We start from the raw sequence: 24,832 nt of genomic DNA on the forward strand, positions 1-24,832 counted from the left end.
TTAACGCCCTATAAGTTCGGACACTTTTTAGCGCGGACCCGACGTCCATATAATTCTAAGTCAATGTTGGTACCCATCTTATTTTAAATTTACGCGCACTTTGGTAACGCGGTTAGACGTAATTCCACGAACTTTTATTTATTTACCAAATACAGTACAGTTACGTTACAGTTCATTCTGTCCTGTTACATTACCATTATAATTTAACGGCCGAACGATTACTATGCAGGACGCAGAGGTCCCGGGTTCGATTCCAGGGCCGAGAGCAATATTTGTATGGCCTACATTTATGTCTCTCGTGAGCGTAGCCATGGCATCCGCGAAACAGGGTTTTCCTATTGCGGGGCTGTGTGTGCGTTTTTTTTATTTAATATTTTTTTTATTCATTGTCATATCAATGTACTTTGTTAACATTACAGCGAGCTCGCAAGCTTCTGACGCGTTATCAAGACTGACTTCCCTCAGCAGTTCTTTAAGTGTCGCCAACGACAGGATATGTAAGTTTTTATTACACTTCTTTCATGATTACGAAGTCACGGGACGAATAAATCATGCGCCTGATGGTGGTAAGCTGTTGAAAAGCGTCAAAAGAGGCATATAGGTAACACTAATTTAGTCAAGGCTGCTTACCATTGAACACCACCGTAAAGTTGCCTGCTTCTTAGTATTACACATATATCACGGAGAGTGTGATTCCCTGCCTTCGGACTTATTCCCCGATAGCTGTGACCTGGACATTTTCACGGCGAGAGTGAATAGGCATTATATAGGTTATTAAAAATTTGTAAAATAATTCCTGTTAAAAAAAAATGTTTGCTTTCTCAAATATTACAAGAATATTCAAGTCATGAATATAAAGTACCAAAAAATTATAATTATCCAACAAGACAAGCAATAATTGGCAGCTATGCAACTTTTAAAACAAATAACGTATATGGTAAAACGATTTAATTCCAACATTGTTTAACTGTCTACCGTCACACTTAAAAAACATTAAAGGTACTAAAAAGTCCGTAAAATTTAAATAAAAAATATTTGTTAGATAGGTATGATAGATGTAGGTAATTGAAATACTGTAATGTTGGTAACTGAATGTAATGTTCATGTGTTTATCTGACTGTAATATTAAGCGTAGCAACTAAACTCTCCCGATAAACTTTCATGAAGTTTGGGAGAACCTTATTTTATTTGTCAAAAAGTCATTGAAAGGATAAATAAATTTAAAAAAACGTGTGCGTGCTACATAGTCGACCTCATCATCACTTACCATCAGCTGAGATGGAGGTCAAATGCGCACTTAAAAAAAACAGTAAAAAGACTGGGATCTAATAACAGTTCAGAGACCTTTGCGGGCGTGGGCACAACTCATGAAAGCGTTATCACGGTGACATGGGTAATGAGCCACACGGGACACAAATACATATTATTTTTTAACCGATTTCAAAGAAAGGAGGAGGTTTCCAATTCGATTGTTTTTTTTTTGTATGTATGTTACGCGGTAAATTAGTGAACCGATTTTGATGTTTCTTTTTTGTTGGAAAGAGGATACCTCCACGGAACAATGAATATAGTAGAAGTGGTTAGTTCGCGTGCGATGCGTGCCAACTATATGTCTTGAAAGACCTATCTGAGCTCAGTCCGCCGTTTTCGCTTTGTATGCTGACACAGCAATAGCATACAAAACCCTAGAAAAATACCTACTTGTGCTGTTTTGGAGTGCAAAAATGGTAGCCGCACCAAAAATACTACCCGTGGCGGTATTTCATATCATCGGAGTCTTATTATAATACATTTTCAATTTTCTGTTTATCGAAATAATTCGTTTATTACAATAAACGAAAGTAAAGCTTATACCCCTGCAATAAGGTCGCTTCTTTTTTGGAGAACTAAATTAATAACTCCAATTCGTCGTCGTTCAGCAATTAACCGCTAGGTGGCAGCACATTGATTGAAATTTCAATATAATATCAAAACGTACCTTGTAATAATAGGTATTGATGGTATTGAACTTTTAATGATGGGACAACAATGTAAAGTTTAAATTATATTTTTAGTTATTTCTTTTTAGATTTCAAACTACCACCAAACCATATCAAGATTTTGTAGTGTTTCAAATTAAGCATGTTTTTGCGACATCGGTTCTGATAGTAATTTAGACTTAGGGCACTCCATTGTTTTTTTCTTCCTTGCGTACCTCAGTAGTCCCATTTAAATTTGAAGAAGATATTCCACTTCTAAGGGTGGCAAACTAGGGGATGATTAATTACTTTTGAGGTCCGATTTTTTTGTACTCTGTAATGAGATTATCATATATAATAGATAATAATAACTTATATACTTCTTATTTCTTCCTCAGCCCGTCGCAAACCAGGTGCGAAACCCCGAAGAGTGGCTCCAGACTTGGGCTCAGCTGGAGAATCACCTCGACCGAAATCCAGTGGAAGCGAGGATAGCGAAAGTGAGTTCAACGGCATATCGACTGTGAACTGGCAACCGGTATTATCTCAATTTTGACAACTTTACAAGATGAAGAAAAAATCATTTATATAGTATCTGGTTTATTAAATAAAAATACCTAGTGTACATACATACATGTGTAATAAAAATATTTAAAAACTACGTATTTTTATTTATTAAATCACATGCTATGTAAATGACGCAAACAATTTTTTTCTACATCCTGTAAAGTTGTCAAAATTTAGATAGTACCGACTGCCAGTTTACAGTAGATATACATACAGTTCTATTCAATATGTTCAAGCTTCGGAAATATTTGTACTTTAACAGGAAATGACGATTACATTATTTAGCTGTGTATCTTTGTGACGTATTATTCTGGGCAGACGAAATTGGATCTTAAAGGGAAGTAATAAAGCTATTGTGAATTGGCTACTTCATGTTACAAATAATTTAATTAATAAGCTCGTTTTCTAAAATTAAATGACAAAAAAGAACTAGAAATAACCGTTTCTTGCACTGCTAGCGCTTTTTTATCCAAACTCGCTCCCCACTTGATCGTTAGAGAGAGAGAGAACAACCTCCACCACAAGGTACCTGGCCCCCCATGGAGAGCGTAAGAAACGTAAGATAGCTCTCCATGGGGGAGTATCTTACGTATTTAACAGAAAAGAAATTGAAGAAATTTCAACTTTATACCATAGGCAAAGGACCGTTGATTAAAAATTATCAACTTATATTTGAAGCCAATACTAAATTTCGTCACTTACAGACACAGAGCCGATACAACCTCAAATGGCTTTAGTTGCATTCATTTTGGAAAAAATATATCGGCTGTGACTTTACAGGATGAAGAAAAAATCATTTATATAACATCTGGCTTATTAAATAAAAATACGTAGTGTACATACATACTTGTTTAATAAAAATAATTAAAAACTTCGTATTTTTATTTAATAAACCAGATGCTATGTAAATGACGCAAACAATTTTTTTCTTCACCTGTAAAGTTATTAAAATTGACATAGTACCGATTGCCAGTTCACAGTCGATATAGTAAAATTGAGGATATACTTTGGTTACTGTACAGGAAGATTTTTTAAACACTATCCAAAATTTCATATTATGATCTGCAATGAAAATAATTATATACGTAGTTTTTCTTTTAGTATCATTCAGTACTAAAATATTGAGATAAGGCATTACAAAATTATCCAAAAAAATCCTGACGTAAATGGTCACCGCGCATTGCGCTTCCGCCCCCCGCCCCGCCATTTGATTGATAACAAATAATAACATCCATAAGTTGCAAATTTTTCCTTCATACTTTAACGGGCTTAGGACCGTCAGATCGCAAAAGGCATTATTGTACCTACCTAAATTTCATAGTGATAAGGTAGTTTAGGTTACTCGTTAACGTTTAAATTAGCTAGGTAGTAGGTAGGTTTAAATTACTCAGAAGGCAATTTTACAAAGTAGGTAGGTAGGCAGCACATTTTGCAATAAGGCGTATTTAAAAAATTTGAATCAACTTAGAATGTACAATAATTAAAATCAATGAAATTCAACTTGCCTACAATAAAACAAAAAAAAAAGATTAAAATCCTAATAACTAACTGTATTTTAGCAATTGTTCAAAATGCAAACCATTTCTCTCTAAACAGAGTCTAGCACGTTTCTGCACATTGTCTTTCAATTTATTAAGCACTACAGTGTCTCTTTTCACTTCATCAAACGCGCGTATGATTTGCAGTTTTAATGCGTCTAGGCTTTGGACCTCTTCCACATACAGACGTCTTTTAATTTCACCCCACAAAAAAAAGTCACATGGAGTCAGGTCCGGTGAGCGCGCTGGCCACGGGACGGGGCCTCCGCGGCCGATCCAGCGGTCGCCGTGCTCAGCGCCGAGGTATTCGCACACCGCGGCGGAGTAGTGAGGCGGGGCACCGTCTTGTTGGAAATAAAAGTCGCGCAGGTGCACGAGGGGCACCTCGTCCACAAAGTCCGTGATCACCGTACGCAACATATCCAGATACGTGCCACCGGTCAAGCGTCCCTCGATAAAATACGGCCCAAGTACTTTATTGCCTACGATACCGGCCCACACGTTGGCACTAAAACGCACTTGATGATAGGTTTCCCTTATCATGTATGGGTTTCGGAATGACCACCAGTGTTCGTTGTGCTGATTGTATAATCCGACACGCGTAAACAAAGCCTCATCGGTCCACATTATAACGGCCGTCGGGTGCGCAATTAGCCACAGAAGGCTCGGCGGGGCGCAGCATCTGCATCACTTAATGCTTGCACCTTTTGGAAGTGGTAAGGGTGCAACCCTGCGGTGTTGAGCAGCTTCCAGACGGCGTACTGGCTGACCTCGAAGCGTCTCGCTGCATCTCGAGTACTTGCACGAGGGTTTCTTTCGAAAAAATCGAAGATTTCTTCCTCGATCTCTACTGGCAGTCTTTGCCTTCCACGCCCTTGTGCATGTGAAGGAGAAGTGAACTGGCCATGATCTAACAGCCTTTGATTGGCAGCGAGAATCGTGGCACGGTATCGAAGGATTCACTACACCTTGGTTGCGAAGGCGAGGGAGGCTTTCCGCTTCGAACAGTCTTTGAGCTCCGTTCAAACATTCGCCACTTAATAAATAACATCGCACCATTTCATAATATTCGCGGTTTGAGTACATCGCGGGGGCTGCGCTATGTATCGCAATTCGCAAGAGATAACACGCTTTCGCCGGGCGGAAATGCGCGGGCGACTGCGTGACCTTTGTGCGTGACTTGTCGCCGCTCCCGGTACCCCTCCGCCCTCCCCCGCAACTAGCCCTTCCCGTCTCCGCGCCGCGCGCGCAGGTGTGTTCATTGATGTAGCCGCCTTGCGTACTAGAGAAATTTACGCTAGAAATGGTTACCACGCTTTATTGATTATTGGATCGGGAAAATTATTTTATTGTGAAAATATGACCTACATATTTTATTTCAGAAATGGGTTCTATTAACGATACCTAATGCCCAAAAAAAATTTGGATAGTGATAAAAAAATCTTCCTGTATGGTGTGAAAACACAATTCCTAAAAATTTTCATGTCAGAAAAAACAAACTTACCACGAAATTTTACACGAAAATCGCCGTATTCAATAGGTACTTTACATATACCATCGATTTTTTTAATATCAACTGAACTAAATAGAACACGTATAGTATATTATATACATTTTTCAAATGGCTTTAATTCGGTCGATCCAAGTAAAATTAACCATATTAGCACGGAACAAAATAGAATAGAATATAATAGAATAGAATACGTTTATTTGCCAGAATACAGTAATTACAAAGGTCTTAAGTAAAATTAGGTACATTGTATTCAACCTTCAAGCAGATGTGCAAATATTAATTGAAAAAAACAAAACCAAAAGATCAACAAAGTCGGCTTGCGGTATCAGGTATCTTATGCTAATACGTTACAATATTCAGTTAATACAAAAAAACACTTTTCAAGCTGTAGGTTGGCCCACGCGAGAAGGCCGACCACGCAACCTGGGCCGCGGCGTAAGCAAGCCCAAGAAAAACACAGTAGCGTCGCTACTCGCGCAGAGTCGAGCGTTGGGACTGCGACCGGCGCTTGCGCAGCAGCTGCTCGGCGAGACTGACTTGGTTAGTATTAGTACTGCATACTTAATTATACCGTGTAATTTGTGGAAGCGCAGCAAACGAAACCTTCTTCGTCCAGTCTATAGTAGCAGCAGAGCTCCTTGTGAAAGGGTTCGTCCAGAGAAGTACTGCCACACTGTGTGCATTACTATTTACCGATTTTGAAAGGTAAAGATGCTGGCGAAATTACAGGCACATGGAACTTGTTAACTTATGTTTCAGGGTGACAGGCGTAGTGGCAGTGCCCCTCAGACCCATGCGATTTAAAACTCTTAGGCTGGTTTCAGAGCAGTGCGGACTTATCGGCATCCGCGCGGAGCACCGAAGCAGAGTAATACTTGTCGTATTAGAACATCGTTTTACAGTGACGCGGATTGCTCCGTGTGGAACACGCTCCGCGTGAACTCTGCCCAAGCCGCCTGTGCGTTCATTGTAGGCGACTGTCTTCTGTGAATATCCGCACTAAAATACTCGATTTAGAACATGAACTGCGGATTCTATGCAGGCGGACCGTCTTGAGTGGCACTGCAACTACTATGGACAGGCATGTTGGTTACCTTCAGGCGCTCGACTTGTTCGTCCTGCCACTTGGCACCATAATAAAAAATAAAAAGTTTAATAACAATAAAAATAGTGCAGTATTAGTATGGTTTAACATATTAACGTTAATTACAGGAAAAACTAAAAGCCTTAATGGGTGAAACGGCAAGCACAGACTCTGAATGTCCATCAGACAGTTGCCCCTCGGACTCGGATGCCAGCGAGTCCGGACGCCGCCCTCACGAATCGCAGCTGCGTCTTCCTTTAGCACTAGGTGAGCAATACAGCTTTTTATTCCTTACACGTTTGTCTAACGCTTTTTATAATAATAAATAGACTATGCTCTGAAATGGAATTTATATAAAAAAATGTAAACAAAGGTAACGCCATGACAAAAAAAAACTAGACAATTTTAATTACAGTTAATAGCGACTTCTTTAGCCAGGGCTGGTAGTTGTAAAGGTACCTCACTGGGTGACTTATAGATTTCTGGGTGGTTCATAGATTTCTCATAGTTGGCGTGACATGGCTAAAAAGTCGATGAAAAACCAAATACTAACATCCGACAACAAGCACATGAAAAGATTCGTGAGGTCCGTTGGTTCGTTCCGTGGCTTAGTTGGCATAGCATTTAGCACGGTTTGCTTGGAGACGTTGGTTCGAAACTGGCAAATCATCTAATTACAAAACAAACGGAATCACATTTCACCGGTAATGAAATATTAAATATGTAATTTTTCAATTTTTGTCCATATAGCAAAGCTCAAGTTAAACTGGTCGATTTGAAGTGAAACAATTGACGACACCCGTCAATTATTTCGAATTCGGGCTGGCCAATCGGAGCACAGTTGTCACTGTAATGATTAAGCAGAATAGTTTTCAAACAAATTAAATGACATTTCGTCTCTATTTCTGATTATACTCGCTGTATATTTGAAAGTGAGACATATTCATACATGTTATAGTAAATCATGTTACAACTTAATATATACTAAAATAAAATTAGGATAAGGGATAGAATAAAAAGTAAATCAACAAATTTGTTTTGGAGTGTACATAGCAATAAACCGATTCCTATATTTGTTTTAAATTGTTCAACACAAACACATTTTGTCTCACAGTATAAAATGCTGATATAATCATCTCATGCCGCAACACTTCGGCACTGTTCACCTCCTCCGCGTAAAACTCCAATTTGGGAATATTTCAATCGCTCGTCTCACACTATCACTACTTATTGCGTAAAGTCGCACCATCTCAGTCAATAGGACGTTAGAATAAATATCTATTTTGTGCGAGCGAGCGGAAGTACAAATAATTTACTTATCTTCGCTAGGCCAAGGTCGCGAGTGCACTGTCTCTGCAAACAGCAATTTCGCATATGCGTCCGCGCCTCACCCCCTACCTGTGCTTTGATTTTCGCCGCCGTGCCGCAGCTCGCCGTTGAGTCGGAGCAATAATAGTCATGCGCATAGATTTCGATAACTAATGTTGTTCACAAGTAGTAGTCGATAAAAAAAATTAAAAATATTTTTTTGTAAAGTTTAAGTTCATTACTTTATTATTTCTTTGGGTTCAGAATCAGGAATATAACGCAGTCTATAGGTATGTCCCACTTTCAAATATAGAGCCTGCATACTCGATGTATACACATAACTTAACTTCTGTACACTTAACTGCGGAAATATATTGCGAGTGATACAACTTTAATTAGGACACACCTTAAGGCTATTTCGAATAATCAAGAAAGTGTGTCTGTCTACCGCCCCGGTTTTCCCCGCCTGCCTAATCTTTACACAGTTGGCTAACTTGCAGAACACTATGATCACTCCTGTCATGTCAGGAGCGACGATATTGCAACATTAGGTGTTGCGTTCCATTTTCGTTCAGTTAATGTTGCCGTCAGCACGTTCCATTTCAATACGCTGTTTGTAGTTTGCTTCGTGATGTCACTCCGACATATTTATATTCTGAATATCCTTCAGATATTGATGACTGCCTTCGTGGCTGAACGGTTACCATGCCACGACTGCCACGCAGAGGTTCCAGGTTCGATTCCCGGGCCGGGAGAAATATTTGTGTAGCCTACATTTATTTCTCTCGTGAGTTTGGGTGTAATTTGTGGTTGTCTATGTGTGTGTCCATGGCACCCGATATACGGTTTCCCTAGTGCGGAGCTATGTTGAGTGTGGGCGTTATTATTATTATATTGCCTCATTCCACAAAATTGCGCTAGTAAAATGCATATAACTCTTTGCTACCGTCGATGTTTTAAACACCCAATAGGGTGTTAGAAAACTAAGATAAAAAAAAAGATGTTAAGAAACCGCTTACAGGGGGTTATAGATTTTGTTTCGCTGTTTCCAGATATGTTTACAACTCGATTTTGCTAGAATGTCCATTACGTTAGTTATTATAGGGAAGGCAGGAGCTTTCACTTTGTTGAAGAATTTCTTTCAATGAAAATTGAATTTTTTCTCCTCCAGGCTGGAAGCGAACAACAGTAATCAAAGGCTTATCTCGCAACTGCAGCATCAAAGGCGACGTCGCGTACACCCCGCCCGATCCGCACTCCAGTATGAAGATGAAATCCGCTCAAGAACTACAGGCTGTAAGTCGACTACTTTATTTTTAAACTGGAATATATTTTAGAATCGTTTTGTGCCCATGCACGTTTACGTACCGTAGTAGTATTTCTCTGACGTTAAGAGGGTAGTAAGCGAGCGTGCTCTGTATTTCTGCGGTGTATGGTCGTCGACAAACTGTACAGGAATGAACTTAATGAAATAGGGCAAGACGAACCCTAGCGCCCTTAGGTGTGTGCCTATCACCCTAAGTACCCTAATCGGCCCTAGCCCTAACATTATAAGTTTGCTAAATAAATATATAAATAAGTACAGGATATCTGCACCGTGAGACCTCAGGCAACTAACGGACGGAGGGAAGGAAATAAGGGTGTACTTGGACGGATATTCTCACTGTCGATCTCACGGCTCTTAAGACTGATCTGCTGATGGCTAAAGGTGTCTTGGCCACAGTGAGAGGGTGCTAGCAGGAGATAAATTAAACTCGACTGGTGTTGAAAGACTAATTTTAATAATAAATTAATTATAAATTTGAAATGAAATGAAATGAAATATTTATTCGCAAGCAAACACGGTAAGAAAAGATATTATTATACAAGGTGTCAAGAACACGTGTTGCACCAGATACTGGCACGCAAATATTAAAATAAATTGAAGTTAAATAATGTCATAAATTAAAATTATACAATTTGTCAAATAAGCAATGTCGTATAAAATTAAGTCAAAATGCCAATAAATAGCAACAGTAACAACATCATAAATTAAACAATATCAAAGAAGTAAGAACAGCGCAAATATAATCAAAGTGTCAAATACAAACAAAATGTCAATTTCTTTTTATTATTAAAAAATCTTTGATATCGTATAAACACAGATCACATAGCAAATCAAATAACTTTTTTTAAAATATTTTGATAGGTAAATCTGCGATAGCTGCAGGCAAGGCATTATATATTTGTATGGACATGTTATAGCAATTCCTGTAAAAGCAAGTAGTCTTATGGGAGGGGCCAGCTATACGGTTTGGATATCTAGTTAAAAAATTACATACTTCACGTTTCCTAGTAAATAAGACCAAGTTTTTTTTAACAAACATCCATACCTCATATACGTACATGGCGGGAAGCGTTAGAAGATTTAGCTTTCTAAAAAACGGTCTACAAGATTCGAGCGGACCTATTCTACATAATATAGCTCTGACACATTTTTTTTGGATAGCAAATACACGGTTTATCTCTACGCAGTTCCCCCAGATGATGAGGCCATACCGCAAGCTTGAGCAGACAAATGCATGGTAGGCCATCAAGGCAGTCCTCTGATCACATATGTGCGTTAGACGATGTAAACCAAATACAAATCGATTCAGCTTTGCACATATTGAATCAACCTGTGGTTTCCATGTTAGTTGAGAGTCCAATACTATGCCGAGAAAATTGCTGGATGAGCATTCCACAATTTCATCTCCATGACAACTTACAGAGAGTTTTTGGGGCTTTCCATTATGATTATAAAATTGTATGAGCTTTGTTTTTGAAACATTTACTTTCAGATTATTTCTCTTAAGCCAGTCAATAATGTTACATATAGTGTCATTTATTTCTTTTTCATAATCTATGTCAGAATTCTTATTAATAATGATTGATATGTCATCTGCAAAAAGAGTGCATGGATATTTTGTCATTTCAGGGAGGTCATTAACATACAATAAAAACAGCAATGGACCTAAAATACTTCCTTGAGGCACACCGCATTTATTAACTTTAAACTCTGATCTGTGGGTCTCAATCTCATTATTATTATTTAACTTCACTACCTCTACACACTGAGTTCTGTTGCTAAGGTAACTTGCTATCCAGTTATGCACCTGGCCACGAAAACCGTATCTTTCTAATTTGGATAGTAGAGTTCTGTGGCAAACGTAATCGAAAGCTCTACTCATGTCAAATAAAACAGAACAGACAGGTACTTTCTTATCTGCAAAAGTTGAGATATCTTTGATTACCCTGAAACATGCCTGTGTGGTAGATTTTCCCTTTTGAAATCCAAATTGCTCTACTTTAATAATGTTGTACTTTGATAGGAAAGCCGTAATTCTTTTATGCATTACCTTTTCAAAAAACTTTGATATTACAGATATAAGTGCAATAGGTCTGTAGTTTTCCAAATGGTCTTTTTCGCCCCTCTTAAACAGCGGTTTTATTATGGAGATCTTAAGAGGCGATGGAAATGTACCCTCCATGAAGGACAGGTTTACCAAGTATGCCAGCAATGGTGATAGTTCATCAGCACACAATTTAAAAACCTTAGTGCACACGTCATCGTAACCGGTAGAGTTTGTGTTGTTGAGGGATTTTATTAAAATTTTTATTTCCGCTTCGTCCGTGGGATATAAAAATAAACTTGAATCATGCACCTTTGGTAAAAAAATATCGTTACTATCTTGTCCTGGGTCCGTAGTTGTTAAGTTTAAATTTAAAAAATGAGTGTTAAACTCTGATGCTATCTCTCGCGGATTTTCAATCTTAATTTTATTTACGGTAATGTGTTCAATAAAATGTTTGTCACGTAAATTATTGTCCTTGTTGTTTATTATGTTCCAAGTAGCCCTATTTTTGTTTTTAGCATTGACCATGTATCTATTATTACATTGCTTTTGAGCGGCAATGATAGTCCGTTTCAAAATTTTTGTGTAGGTTTTATACAGAGTCTTTCTATTTTGTGTCTTTTTTTTTGTAATAGTTCATACGTAATTTTCTTTTAGTGGTACAGGACTTTCTTATTCCTTTTGACAGCCATTTTAAATTCGTATTATCTTGAAACATTTTGACTTTAATCTTTGGAAAACATAAGTTAAACAATAGAACAAAATTATCATAGAAAAAACTAAAAGCATGTTCAAGGTCATCAACATAACTAAAAAGCTCGGACCAGGCATAAGTTTCTAAGTAGAATTTAAATTTAGTAACATTGTCCACTGAAAAGTTTTTAACTGCATTTAAATAAATAAATAAATAAATAAAAAGTCTCTCTTCATTTCAAACCAGTGCTTAATTGGTTTTTGACGCGAAGTTATAGGAAAAGTTAAAAGTTGAGCCGTGTTGTGGTCTGATAAGCAGACTGGTAATGTTTCTCCAACAGCATTAGCAATACTACTAGCGATATGATCTATGCAAGTGTTTAAGCGAGTCGGTGTGTATATATGTAAGTTCATATTGTAGCTTTCTAACAAAGTTTTTAGGTCACGTGATAATTTATTGTCAGTTAAGGTATCCACATTCCAGTCACCTGTCAATATAATTTTTTTATTCGCTTTATTTTTTAGTCTATCTAGCAATAAATCTAATTTTTCAAAAAATATATTAATATTTGAGTTGGGGATTCTATATATGCAGATTACTAATAATTTATGTTGCATAATTTCTATTCCACAGCATTCAAAGCTTAATTCCAATGCAAGTTCTTGAAGGAATGTTATGGGTCTTGCCTCGATGTTTCTGTCATGCATTATACACACACCCCCTCGTCTTTTATTATGTCTGCAAAAAGACGAACCCAGAGAATAACCCTTTAATTGTATGTTTGCTTCATTATTTCGTTTAATAAATGTTTCTGATAAACAAAGAACATCAATAATTTTTTTGTTATTACGGAGGTCTGATAATGTGATTTCCAACAAGTCTTTTTTGCTTAAGAAACCTGCTATGTTTTGATGCATGATTCGAAAATTGCAATAAGTATCTATAAAAAAGAGGAGGAGTCACAAACATCATTTATCAACAAGCTTAAATCTTTAAAAATTTGGCGAAGACCTGTGTTATTCAAATTGCCCTTAAAAACAGTAAACATGCGATTATCGTACGTAAGATTCTTATTCGAGTCCAGTACATAAGCATATTCATGAGTCAAATTGTCACGATAGAGTAAATTGTTAAATGTGTCAACCCGCTCATTAAATAACATGCTCGTATTCAACCCGTGTCTGAAAGTTGGTAAACATATGAACACATTGGTATTTTGAATTTTTAACAGTTTAGTCCTGAGCATATTAACTAAAATTTTATAGTCCATACTGGTTTCAAAATCCTTTTCTCCTATCATTATAACGCATGAGTCATACAGTGTATAATTTTTCACTTTCTTCTCTAAATTTGTCAGTAGCTGCTGAAGTCCTACATTTGGTGTCAAGTAATGACAAATTTTTGTGTTCTGGATGGTAGATGTTGCTGTCGTTAGAATCTTGTTTCTCTTATTGCTGCTAATAATACACATATTGCGTTGAATACGTCGAGTATCGCGTTTTGGCGGAGTCAGGCCAGTAATTAATGTATTCAATTCAATTTACATTAACACACTATTACAAAACATATCTCTAAAATCTAACAGCCTTACTTATAAACACTATTTAACTTTAAATAACGCTTTAAACATGTTTAAGAAAAATTCTTACCTATAAACATTAATAAGTGCTAAATGATTAATTAATTTGTTGTTTAAATAGCTGTTAACTTAAACACCCTAGGAACCTTGTTTAACTCGCTAATTAACAAGATGGCTGACATTAATCAGCTGGTAGCAGGTTTAGAAAACGTCAATGAGTTAAGCAGAGAGAGAGATTTGTTTTGATTTTTATTGTGCGACAATTTTTACTTGAATTGTGATAAAATGGAAATGGAAAATTTTTGACGTGGTGTAGCAGATTTGCGGTACTTTAAACGGAGGCACGCAAAGAACAAGAAACGATACGATCCATCGCTTCAGTTAGATGGATGAACATGAATTTAGGAAACAATATCGTTTTTCCAAAGAAAATATGTTAAAGATAATAGACAATGAGTTTGTTAGTATTTGTTTTTGATTCAATTTTTAGATTTTCGCTCCAAATGACAGCCATCTGACAGCAATTTTTTTTCTGTTTTTTGTCTTTTTATAGCTATTTTTAACAGTTTAAATTAGAAGAAGAAGATTAAACCATGGTAATTATTTTTTTCTTCATTAAACATTACATAACGTGTTTAACTTTTTTTAATAGGTAATACAAATTTAAATACTGTTTAAAATTTTAAATAATGCTTAACTTTAGTTAATTTTTTAGTATTGAAACGGATGTTTAGTTGTTTTTTATTAGTAAGGCTGCTAGTGTCTCGTCGGTGTAAAGTGCCGTTGAAGCATTATCTTACAGCCTGGTTTTCGGTCATTCGTCTTGATGAATAGTACTGCTGAAGCACTTTCTTGCAGTCTATTTTTGGGTCGTTCACCTGCTAAGTGGAATGTTCAAACATTGTTTGAACAGCGGTCTGTAAAATAAAGACACGACTATGACAGTAATACCACAAATAAATACTATACTAGTTCAAATACTCAAGCTCATACAAAGAAATGTCGCCCTCGTAATTCTGCTTATTCGAAAGCTTATTTTGATTCTCAACGCTGATTAATATACGGTTACCAAGTAAACCCGCGATGCGATTGTAATAATATTCGAAAACGCCAACAGATGGCAGCTACTACATTATTGCCAAGGTTATTGCTCTTGTCCAGGCGGTGATAGTACATACAATAACATATCGTCGGGGATATATAATTACGCGTAACTAGCATTTGATTATGAGTCTCCATTTCGATCTCTGTCCGCGTAAATGTCGTGGCAACCAAATTAGCGTGATTTACGGGAATCTATTGTTATCAGTCCGTAGACAACATAAATTAATGCTTATTGTGCATGAATGAAAGTCGTAGTCATTGAAATAACAAAGTAATAACTTTAAATCCCTCTCCTGTGAAATTTGGTTTGGTGCAGATACGCGCTTTTTACCAATGCTCAAAAGGTCACTCTAGAACGCAAAAACTGTGTAAAAAACTTAGGAAAACATTTCGTTTCACTACAGTTCTAAACCTCGCAAATACAATTTTTTTTAAAGACACATACAAATAGAAAGAATTTATTCCTTGAAAAAACAGTGCAGTGCACATCATAGATAAGTATAGAAAAAATATAATAACAAAGATTTAGACGAGGAACTAATTACAAATAATAATAGAGTACAAAGCGTGTGTGCGGTGCTGCCAAGGAAACCGTCATCCACTCAACTTGTCGTCTTATTTAAAGCGCTTCGACGCTGAATCCCAGCGTATCTGGCAACATAACACACTTGTCACGGAATAGCTGTCACAGATTGACTCCAAAAATATTGCATGACTCGAGCACATATTACTTTAAACACTAACATGATCCATTAAAGTACAATTAATGTAGTTACCAGATACATAGGCATGAGTTACATTATGTATATTATTGTATAATTAATTTAATTTAACATGTACAAACAATTCAATTGCAAACAACTTTGATACAATTGCAAACATTTGTGTAAATTATAATTATTTAAACTTATTAAACTCCTTTTCAACAGTTCCTGGAGAGCAACCCTTGTGGTCCCCTTACAGTGGACAATTTCAGCTTCAGTTCACGTGTCATCTTGGGAGAATACATTCAGCCCACACCTGAGGAACCTTTGATTCTTAATGAAGCCGAAATCACTAAGAGGTATGTGCATTCAAGGTCATTTACATGGCTCAGATTATTATCAAGTTAAATCACAAAACAATAAATGCAGTAGAAGTGGTTAGTTAGCGTCTGACGCGTGCCATATCCTATAGGTCTCGAAAGACCAACTAGAGCTCATTCCGCCATTTTCGCTTTGTATGGTATGGTTGTGTCATTCTTTCGTGCAAATTCTCTAAAATCGTAGAAAAATGCCTTATTGCACAATAATAGACCAGTTTAACATAAACTTTGCGATAATGGACGGAAATTGTTTAATTACCGATTAATGTGATTCCGTTTGCTTTATAATTAGATGCTTTGCTGTTTTCCCCACACCACTGAATGGAACAGCCTCTCATTATTAGAGATATTATCTTTATTACAATAAATACAGAATATTTTTGGAATATACGGAGACGTACACACAGGTCAGTTGTTGGCGCTGTATTATTTCAGTTTTCTATATGATTTCAGCGCAAACGAGAGTTGATATTTAAAAGTTATATAAGGCCTATTTGTCTGATGAGTTGCCAGGGATCGAAGGCCCTTATTTCATCTCTATTCCTGGTTATAAACCGATGATTACACATGAGACACTCATGTTCTTGGGAGGTAAAAGCGTTTATTCCCAGTAGGTCCATGTATTCAGTTCCACATGGAACAATTGTTAACCAAAACATGTCATATTTATTCCCATTAGTTCCATTAAAAGTGATTTTATAAAGAACTAAAAGCCGAAAAGCAGTATATAGAGCTTACAAAATCTTTAAACGTTACATTTAGGGCAGCCTTCGGAGACCCGGTATTGCCTTTACTTTCACTGGTTAATAGGTTATAACACATTGGTTTTTTCACTAACCAGGTACCTCAGAAAGGAACTCAATTTAGAAAAACCGATTAATTAAAGAAATTATATTATAGAAGGACCGACACGGCATAGAGAAAATATTTTAAAATTTAGTTACAGTAGAACTACTTGTGAAAGAGTTCATCCAGGGTAGTACTGCCCCTTTACCGTGGCAGTATAGACGTGTAGCTTACCATCAGGCGCACGACATGTTCGTCCAGTCGCTTAATATAATTAAAAAAAAAATAGCGTCTTCGCGAATCTGACTACGCGATTTTTTAAAATTAGAAAAAAATCTCAATCAGGTCTATCCCTCCATCTCTGTTTTAGGGTCATATTCCAGAACTCTACTCAAAGCTCAAGTCAGGAATTGAGCAGACTTGAGTATGATTTCAAGCACTGGAAATACGACCCTAATGGCAAGGACTTGAGTATGATTTTCAGTGCTCACTGCAATACTCAAGTCCTGACTTGAGCATAGAGTAGAGTTCTGGAATACGACCCTACCTTTACCTTTTCAATAACTCTGTTTCTTTCACAGGTTAGAAGAAGCCCGTGCATTAGCAGCTATTACAGGCACAAGACCGACCCCACCCCCATTAGACCAGCGCATAGAACTGGCTAGAAGACAACAGGCTGCCAGAGACGCGAGAAGAGATGCTAGTGCACGGTCCAGAGATCAGGTTAGCTTGGTTCTCATTTGCAATTATTCCGTTTTTGTACTTTACAATGACCCTTGACAAAAGATCATAAGGTCCACTTAGTGCAATTCTGTTTTAAAAACAGAAGATTTTAGTAACACGCAGATGTAACAATAAAACCCAAATATTATTATTATTGAAGTGATGTTGATTGTACGAAACTCTACGAGGCTGTTTGTGAGTTGCCGCTTTTTATGATGAACTTAGGGAGGCTATGCCCTCTCCGATCCGACATCCGATCATTGCCGTTCATGAGTAAAAATCATACATACACGGCCAAGATCCGATTTATATTATGATTTTTAACGTCCATTCATCAAATGCGGGCGTTTTTACATTAGACGACACGTCATTACGATGATGTAGAAATAAAATTAAATATTTTAGTACTACGCTATAAATAAGACTTGACTTATCTTTCGGAACCAGTTGATTAATTTACTTTCTACTTAGCGCCATCTATGTTATTTATACCGTACTACCAAAACAACATTTTTGCCCACATCGTAATACTGTCATGTCATTTAATATAAAAATGCTCAATCGGATATCGGAGCGATAAAGAAATATTAATCAACCTGCTTCGTAACAACCATGGAACAAACAAACTGTGGAAATTGTATCAAGCGGCTTTAGTACCGAACCCACTGTCGCCAAACGTTCACACTTGTAAACTTTTCTATAATCTTATCTTTTTTGAAGACGAACTAAAATGTCGTTTGCAGGGTTGCCAGTTTTCATACAATTTTAAATAGTCATTTATTGTCGACAGTTTTATCGGCAGATTGTGAAAAAAGGTAAAATTTGGCCAAAAATGTGAATGTTACGACGTTCTAATTACTAATTGCGTTATTGCCTTCTTTATTTCTATTTCGACAGTATCATATACATTTTAATAAGGTTCGGCGAATTTGATTATCTATATTGATTTAAAATGAGAAACTTTAAAATACGTCTCCTCTTTGTATACATATCGCACTTGAGAACTAACATAGTATTGTCTCAAAAATTGCGTTATATTATATTTTATCTCAAAATGGCGTTATATTAATAAATTATCTTCAAAATTTCGGTATGTTTATGTGTCATTCATATAAAATTTAATTTCAAAGTGACAGGACAACAATTGTCGCTTTAAAAGTAAATAGGTAATATTACTATAGCATAAAGGCATTTTGAGTTATACTATGTTAGTTGTCATGTGCGATATATTTATACATACACATAGTAGAGGCAGTGTCTCTACCACTCTAATCATACTACATCTCATTCTAAAGCGGCAATTGATAGGGCTCCGGCACTAGCTCAAGGTTACGCTGGCTACCGCTGAGTGTACCGACGTCGGCACAAGCATTCATACAAGTCTTTAATTTTTGAGCATTTGGCTCCGCACGACTGCACACGGCGGGCAATGTTATTTCCACCTCTTTGAACTCGTGCTTAGGTTTATTTTTCCTCGTAGTGAATACCTGGCGTCATTAGTCAGATTTAGTAGGCTATTATAGCGTAGGTATTTTCGATTTTGTATGAGGGTGTTGTATAATCTGTGCTAATATGTACTACTTGTTTTTGGAATTCCATTACATAACACTAATGGAATTAACACTTAAGGGGAATTAAATTAAAAAATCCTATAAACATCAATGAGAGCTTTAACGCACTGTTATGTTCTATGGAACATAAATATGGCTATAAGGGAATGCCCACTTCACATATCCGCTAGTTTGTTTGTTCCATGGTATGGCATTCAACACGAAATAACTCTATAAAAATTTTTGTTGAAGGCTCGTCTAGTCAGAGAATTAGAGCGAACGGAAAAGGCGGAGCACGCCAAGCGAGAAAAAGAGGCTCGAAGCCAACAGCTTTTAGAGGTACTTATGTCAACACTTACTTTTTAACATACGTTTGTAACATTTTTGGGGGCTTAAATTTTGAATACTCAATAGTTTTTTTTTCTTTCGCCCTTATTATGTCCCTGTATTGGGCAAAGGCCTGATATATTCGCTTCCACTGTCCCATATCTTGCGTGCGATCGAATGCCGGTCACTTCCATTTTTTTTAAAGCATACACGTCATTGCAAACTGTCAAATGACCAAACTGTAACCTCATGATTATCACTTATTACAGCGTTACTTACCACGTAGTGACTTCTTATTATTTTCCCTATATTTCGGAGTAATTACACGCAGGGCTTGGTACCGGTATAAAAAATGTATTATACTGCTATTTTATCATTTGGATACCTATATACCAGTGGAAAACCGATATATTTACCTTAACGTACCGGTATTCAGTTATTTGTAAAGTAAATCATGTTGATTATTTATTTGTATTTCAATAATTGAATATATAAAACAGAATATAAGAAACAATAATATAAAACAGAAGAAAAATTCCTTTATTGTGAATAAATATTTTATTAGTACCGGAATAATATACCGGTATACAGTTGTTATAAAAACCTATATAATACCAGACTATTGATAAGGTCAGTGAAACTATTTCTTGAAAATAGAGGTATAATTTATACTGGTAAGTATCTCAAGTACCATGTACTGTAGTAATTAAAATACCGACATTACATGCCCTGATTACTTGCTCCATAGCCACGGCTTGACATTGTTAATTATATATCGGGAAAATAAGAAATCATAGCGTGATTAGAAACCGGTAATTGGGTGGTTACCAACTTAAAACATTTGCTGTATAAGGAAGCAATCAAAATGCGTTGCTTGCTTTGGGCTAAACTCAAGTCCCCTCTGATTGGAATAACGCTGTCTCTCATCTATTTTCGCAATGTAGCAAATACTGCTTTGCCCTAGAGTTTGTTTGTCTTTTAATATCTGACACATGTTACTTCTAAAACATTTTTTTTAAAGTAATTTCTCTACCTTATAGTATGAATCATAATTAGACGTCCAAAATACGTTTTACATTTTAAATGGTAGTTTCTTATTTTTGTCGATAATAAACGTTAAAATCTATTTTCAAGCTGATAAAATTTAGAACAACTCACGTTTTGCAATATAATTTTTACTTAATTTCGTTCTATACAATAATTATAATAGGAGACTATGTTTGAGGTCGCAAATAGTTGTACGACGCTGGTAACATGGTAACACAATCAGGATCAAAAACATTTTTTATGCCGCCATTTTGTTATGTCATAGATGTCATTCGTGCTTCGTTTCTCAATTCGAATGTTTTTTTGTCTCCGTAGAGCGTTTGTTAAATTATTGCGTATTGTTGTTAAAGTTTTTGTTTTTTGTAATAGATAATTAAAATTGTAGAAAAAGAGAACCTCTTCCTTTTCCGATTCCGTTAAAAATAGAAGGTTTAACACGCGCATTCACAGTTTGACAATAACATTTCTTGTTTACATTTTGGACGTCAAATTATGATTTTCATACTATAAGAAGGTAAACTTTTGGTACCATTTCAATATCCAAAACTAATAATATAAAATATAAAAATAATAATTTGTGTGTTATAAAAAATCGAAAGTATTAAAAGGCGATTGGGTATCAATTTTTTTAGTATGTTTTAAGATAATTTTAACCTGGGTTTATTTTTAATGTCAACTTTTATTAGTCAGTTCCCCTGTACATTTGCTTGTACGGACAAAAGCACGTCTCCCTATACACTTATGAATTGAACTCTATGCCAATCATAATAAGACTGAGTGTGAAGTTTAACGTGCTGTTGACCGTTAATGTGTGACGTAATATAAATGTGGTAGAAAATTTTATGGGAATTTTTTTTCTATGTATTCAATGTGCTTGTGTTGTTTTTTTGTATTATTATTATATTTTTTATTATCAATTTGATGCTTGGCAACATTGTGCTCACATTAGTAGACTTTTTTTTAAATGGTCACTTTTTATATATGAATAAAAATTGTCATTATCAAAAATGTGGTCAGAGATCATGTTTAAATGGTCGATTGCTTTTTATGTAGTGTAGGAGCTTATTAGAACGTAGTTTTGTGTGTCCTTAGATTTGAGACTGTTGTTCATAGTTTTGGTTAAATTTTTTACTGTTTTTTTTTATTATGATCGATTTAAAAGATCGTTATAGGTTGAAAATACTAATCGATACTTCGGGAAAGAAAAAAAAAGTAATTTTATCAAAGATTTTTTTATCAACCGACTTAAAAAAAGGAATTACTCCTACATTTGTGAACGGATTTCGAAGATACTTTTTTCGGAAAGGGGGAGATTGATCTCATTCAAATTTGAAGAAAACGTTCCACTTCTTAACGTGACACGTTAGGGGATTTCGCTCTCTTTCCGTTAACCGATTTCAATAAAACTTAGCCAATAGATGTAATTTCACAAGCTGTTGTGGTTGGTTTTTATTTATAAAAAAAATATATTTTTTTTTTGTGAAAGTACGCCACTACTTTGTTGTTATAAATAACAAAATTGAGTCGTCTATGTAATTGAGTTAAATTTTTATGATCGTTCAGTCTGTATACTTAAAATTTAGTTATGCGGGAAATAGGCTATTTTTACAGTTATAACTTTTCACTCTCTTAAAGTTTGCAGTATAGTATTTACACCCTTTCTTCCACGAAGTATCGATATACGTGTTTTAAAAAAATACTAAGTTTAAAAAATATGAACAACAGGGCTTATATACGTAGTATTTATTTACATAATTATATCTCTTTATGTATTTATGTAACAAATTTACCTGTCGGGATTGTCAGCTCTAATCTAACACAAAACAAACTATGGACAATGTTGTCATAAGTCCAATTGATAATAAAGGCAAAAAAAAACAAAAAAAAAAACAAGAATTAATTAAAGAAAAATTACGACAGCATATCAACATGAATAGAACGCAGTTGACCATCGAGCCCGTGGCACCCAAACTAGATAATTGGAAAATACCAGACATTATAATGGGTCCTGCAACAAAAACTAACAAGGAACGCATTATGCCACCTATAAGCCTAAGTCTTATACCAGTAAGCGGTCCTGATGGAAGCCAGAATTCACCTATAAAGACTTTAAACTTTGACCAAACAAGTTGGAAGGAATCTGAAGAATACAATGCACTGGACAAAATGAAGGATTTCGCAGAAAAAGCAGCCTTTGACCTTCCAAAACGGTCAAATGACAAATATTTCAATTTCACTTTAATGAAGTCCGAGAAGAAGAAAGAGAATAACTTGGAGAAGTTAATTGATTCGTATTCGAGAATAAGCGAGTTTATAAACGGCTGTGATTGGTCGAAATTGTCGTCCAATAAGAAGGAGGATCCTAAAGAATTGGAACAAAAATATTTAAATGCGAAAAACGAATTTATGTCCAAGAATTTAAAGCTCATGCCTAAAGAAAGTCCGAAATCTGTACTGAAAGAGGTAATCGATTTAAGTGAGGACGATGACAATCTGTTGAATGATATAATTTCAAAGAAAATAAACAAAGGAACTTTCAATGTGGGTAAAGACGGAGCTCTTTCAATATCAGTTCATCCGTTTTCAAAGGATGTTGCCTCGGTACGTGAAAATAAATTAAAAATGTATACTAACATTACTATCCTCGGTTTATAACTAACTTTTCGGTATAATATGTCACTAACATATTTTTAACAAAATTCGGTACTTAATCAGGCAAGGGAATAACGACTTAATAATGGTGAGGGATATGTACCATAATAACTTGCACAGTCTATAATAATAAAACACTGAAATAACTATATATTACATAGAGAAATTCGTAAGACTTGCTGACTCGGTATATAGCTCGTTAAGAGCGGTAGCCACGGTTAGGCAGCAGACGCTGGTTCGTGGCGATAATGGCGAGTCCATTCGAAAGAATTTTTCTTTGTGTTTGTGCAATCTTTGTAATATATAACAAACTATAGTTCATTTCACATAGCATGATTGCGGTGACGTTTGAGATTTGAAATTTCTAGAAATGTGATAATAAATTGGATGAAAAAAAAATGTGATACAGATAATTTGTAACGAAGAGGGAATCGATTTACGGATATAGTTTAAGAAAAAATAATAAACAAAATAAAAAGGATTCAATTATTATATTAATATGTTACTAAAAAACTTACATATCAACTCAAACAAAAAGTCAACAACAAGACATAAAATCAATATTTGAACGAAAGCTCAAAACAAAAAAAAAACGACCCGCATATTGCACATAACGCACTCATATTGCCGCGACATATACAATTACCGATTCGATTTATCGATTGTATGACGTAAATCTCTATGGATTTCGTTTTACGCATCAAGTAGCTGAGATAATTTATTTTTTTCTTTGTCATTTAATTTTCAATCTACTTAATATAATTTGCAATTTTTATTTAAAATTACAATTGTAGCAAATATTGTTTGTTTTTAGTATATTATAACAAATTTATTATTTTTGTCGTAACCTGGTTAAGAGATTAGTTAAAAATAGTATGCATGCGACGTAAAAATTTGAAACGTCACAGTATCCATTCTATGTGAAATGGACTGTAGTCGAGTATTTTCACAAAATATACGTGATTATAATGGTATTGAAAACATCATGATTTTCAATACAATAAGTACTAAAATAACTAGTTAGAGTTACTAATGTAATAATAATAATGTACTATGAAGTACTCTGTGCTATGAGTACAAGATTACTTTCACCCCTATAGAAAATTCATTAATATAGAAAAGTTCGTATCTCAAATTGGTTCTAAAGTATTCGAACCCAAATCCCATTTATTTGCCACACACACAAAAAAAACATAAAACATACAAATGAAAAATCTAACAATAAATACTAACTTTTACCGTTAGAACTATTCGATAAGCAAATATATCTCGGGCTAGTAATTGATAATAGGATGAAATGGATTCCCCATATCCAGGTTTATGTGATAAGCTAACGCGCAATTTTTCCAAAATTTTCAATAATTAAAAATAAAATTCCATTTCAAACAAGACTATTACTGTATAAAACACTTGGAGAATCTATCATAGGATACGGCTTAAGCAGCTGCTGGCGAACATAATAATATAAATCTCATCTTGACCATATATATGAATTACAAGTGAGAATCCTCAAAAAAATCGTACCACCAAAAATAAAAGAAAAATATAAGGAAAATTACACCGAATTCTTTTGCGTTTTGTAGAATACTACCGATACATGAAAAAGTAAAGTATACCCTATTAGTAGAACAATTCTTCAACACAGATTTACAGACACAAAAAATTAAGAAAAACCCAATCAGAAGTAATACACAACTGAGGCTCGCTTTACCCAAGTGTCAAAATCAATACGGTTATAACCAACTTATCTATTTCCTTGAAAACATAACCTAAAAGTAATTTGAAATTATTTTTGAGATAATTATATGTATCTATGCGAATATAATAAGTGTACTAATTATATTATATACTGATATATTATATATTAATTTGTATAATATATTAATATTAGGTTAGGTTTCTTTTTTACGAACTTGTTTAAAATGCTAAATAATACAATCAAAA

The 24,832-nt window shown here is 35.3% G+C and overlaps 1 protein-coding gene across 1 annotated transcript in view; it reads left to right on the plus strand.

Moving 5' to 3' along the window:
- The window catches only part of LOC113227525 (bromodomain adjacent to zinc finger domain protein 2B-like), a 158,254-nt gene that overhangs the window by 86,852 nt on the left and 46,570 nt on the right, over positions 1-24,832 (plus strand). Inside the window, exons 16-24 of the mRNA XM_026460463.1 lie at positions 420-497; positions 2,357-2,458; positions 5,962-6,116; positions 6,789-6,927; positions 9,140-9,264; positions 15,649-15,782; positions 17,171-17,312; positions 19,115-19,201; positions 22,157-22,837. Of these exons, the coding sequence (XP_026316248.1) occupies positions 420-497; positions 2,357-2,458; positions 5,962-6,116; positions 6,789-6,927; positions 9,140-9,264; positions 15,649-15,782; positions 17,171-17,312; positions 19,115-19,201; positions 22,157-22,837 (1,643 nt within the window). The remainder of the gene's footprint in view (positions 1-419; positions 498-2,356; positions 2,459-5,961; positions 6,117-6,788; positions 6,928-9,139; positions 9,265-15,648; positions 15,783-17,170; positions 17,313-19,114; positions 19,202-22,156; positions 22,838-24,832) is intronic.

Source organism: Hyposmocoma kahamanoa, unplaced genomic scaffold (assembly GCF_003589595.1).
Source record: "Hyposmocoma kahamanoa isolate Upper Pololo Valley unplaced genomic scaffold, ASM358959v1 211, whole genome shotgun sequence".
NCBI lineage: Eukaryota > Metazoa > Arthropoda > Insecta > Lepidoptera > Cosmopterigidae > Hyposmocoma > Hyposmocoma kahamanoa.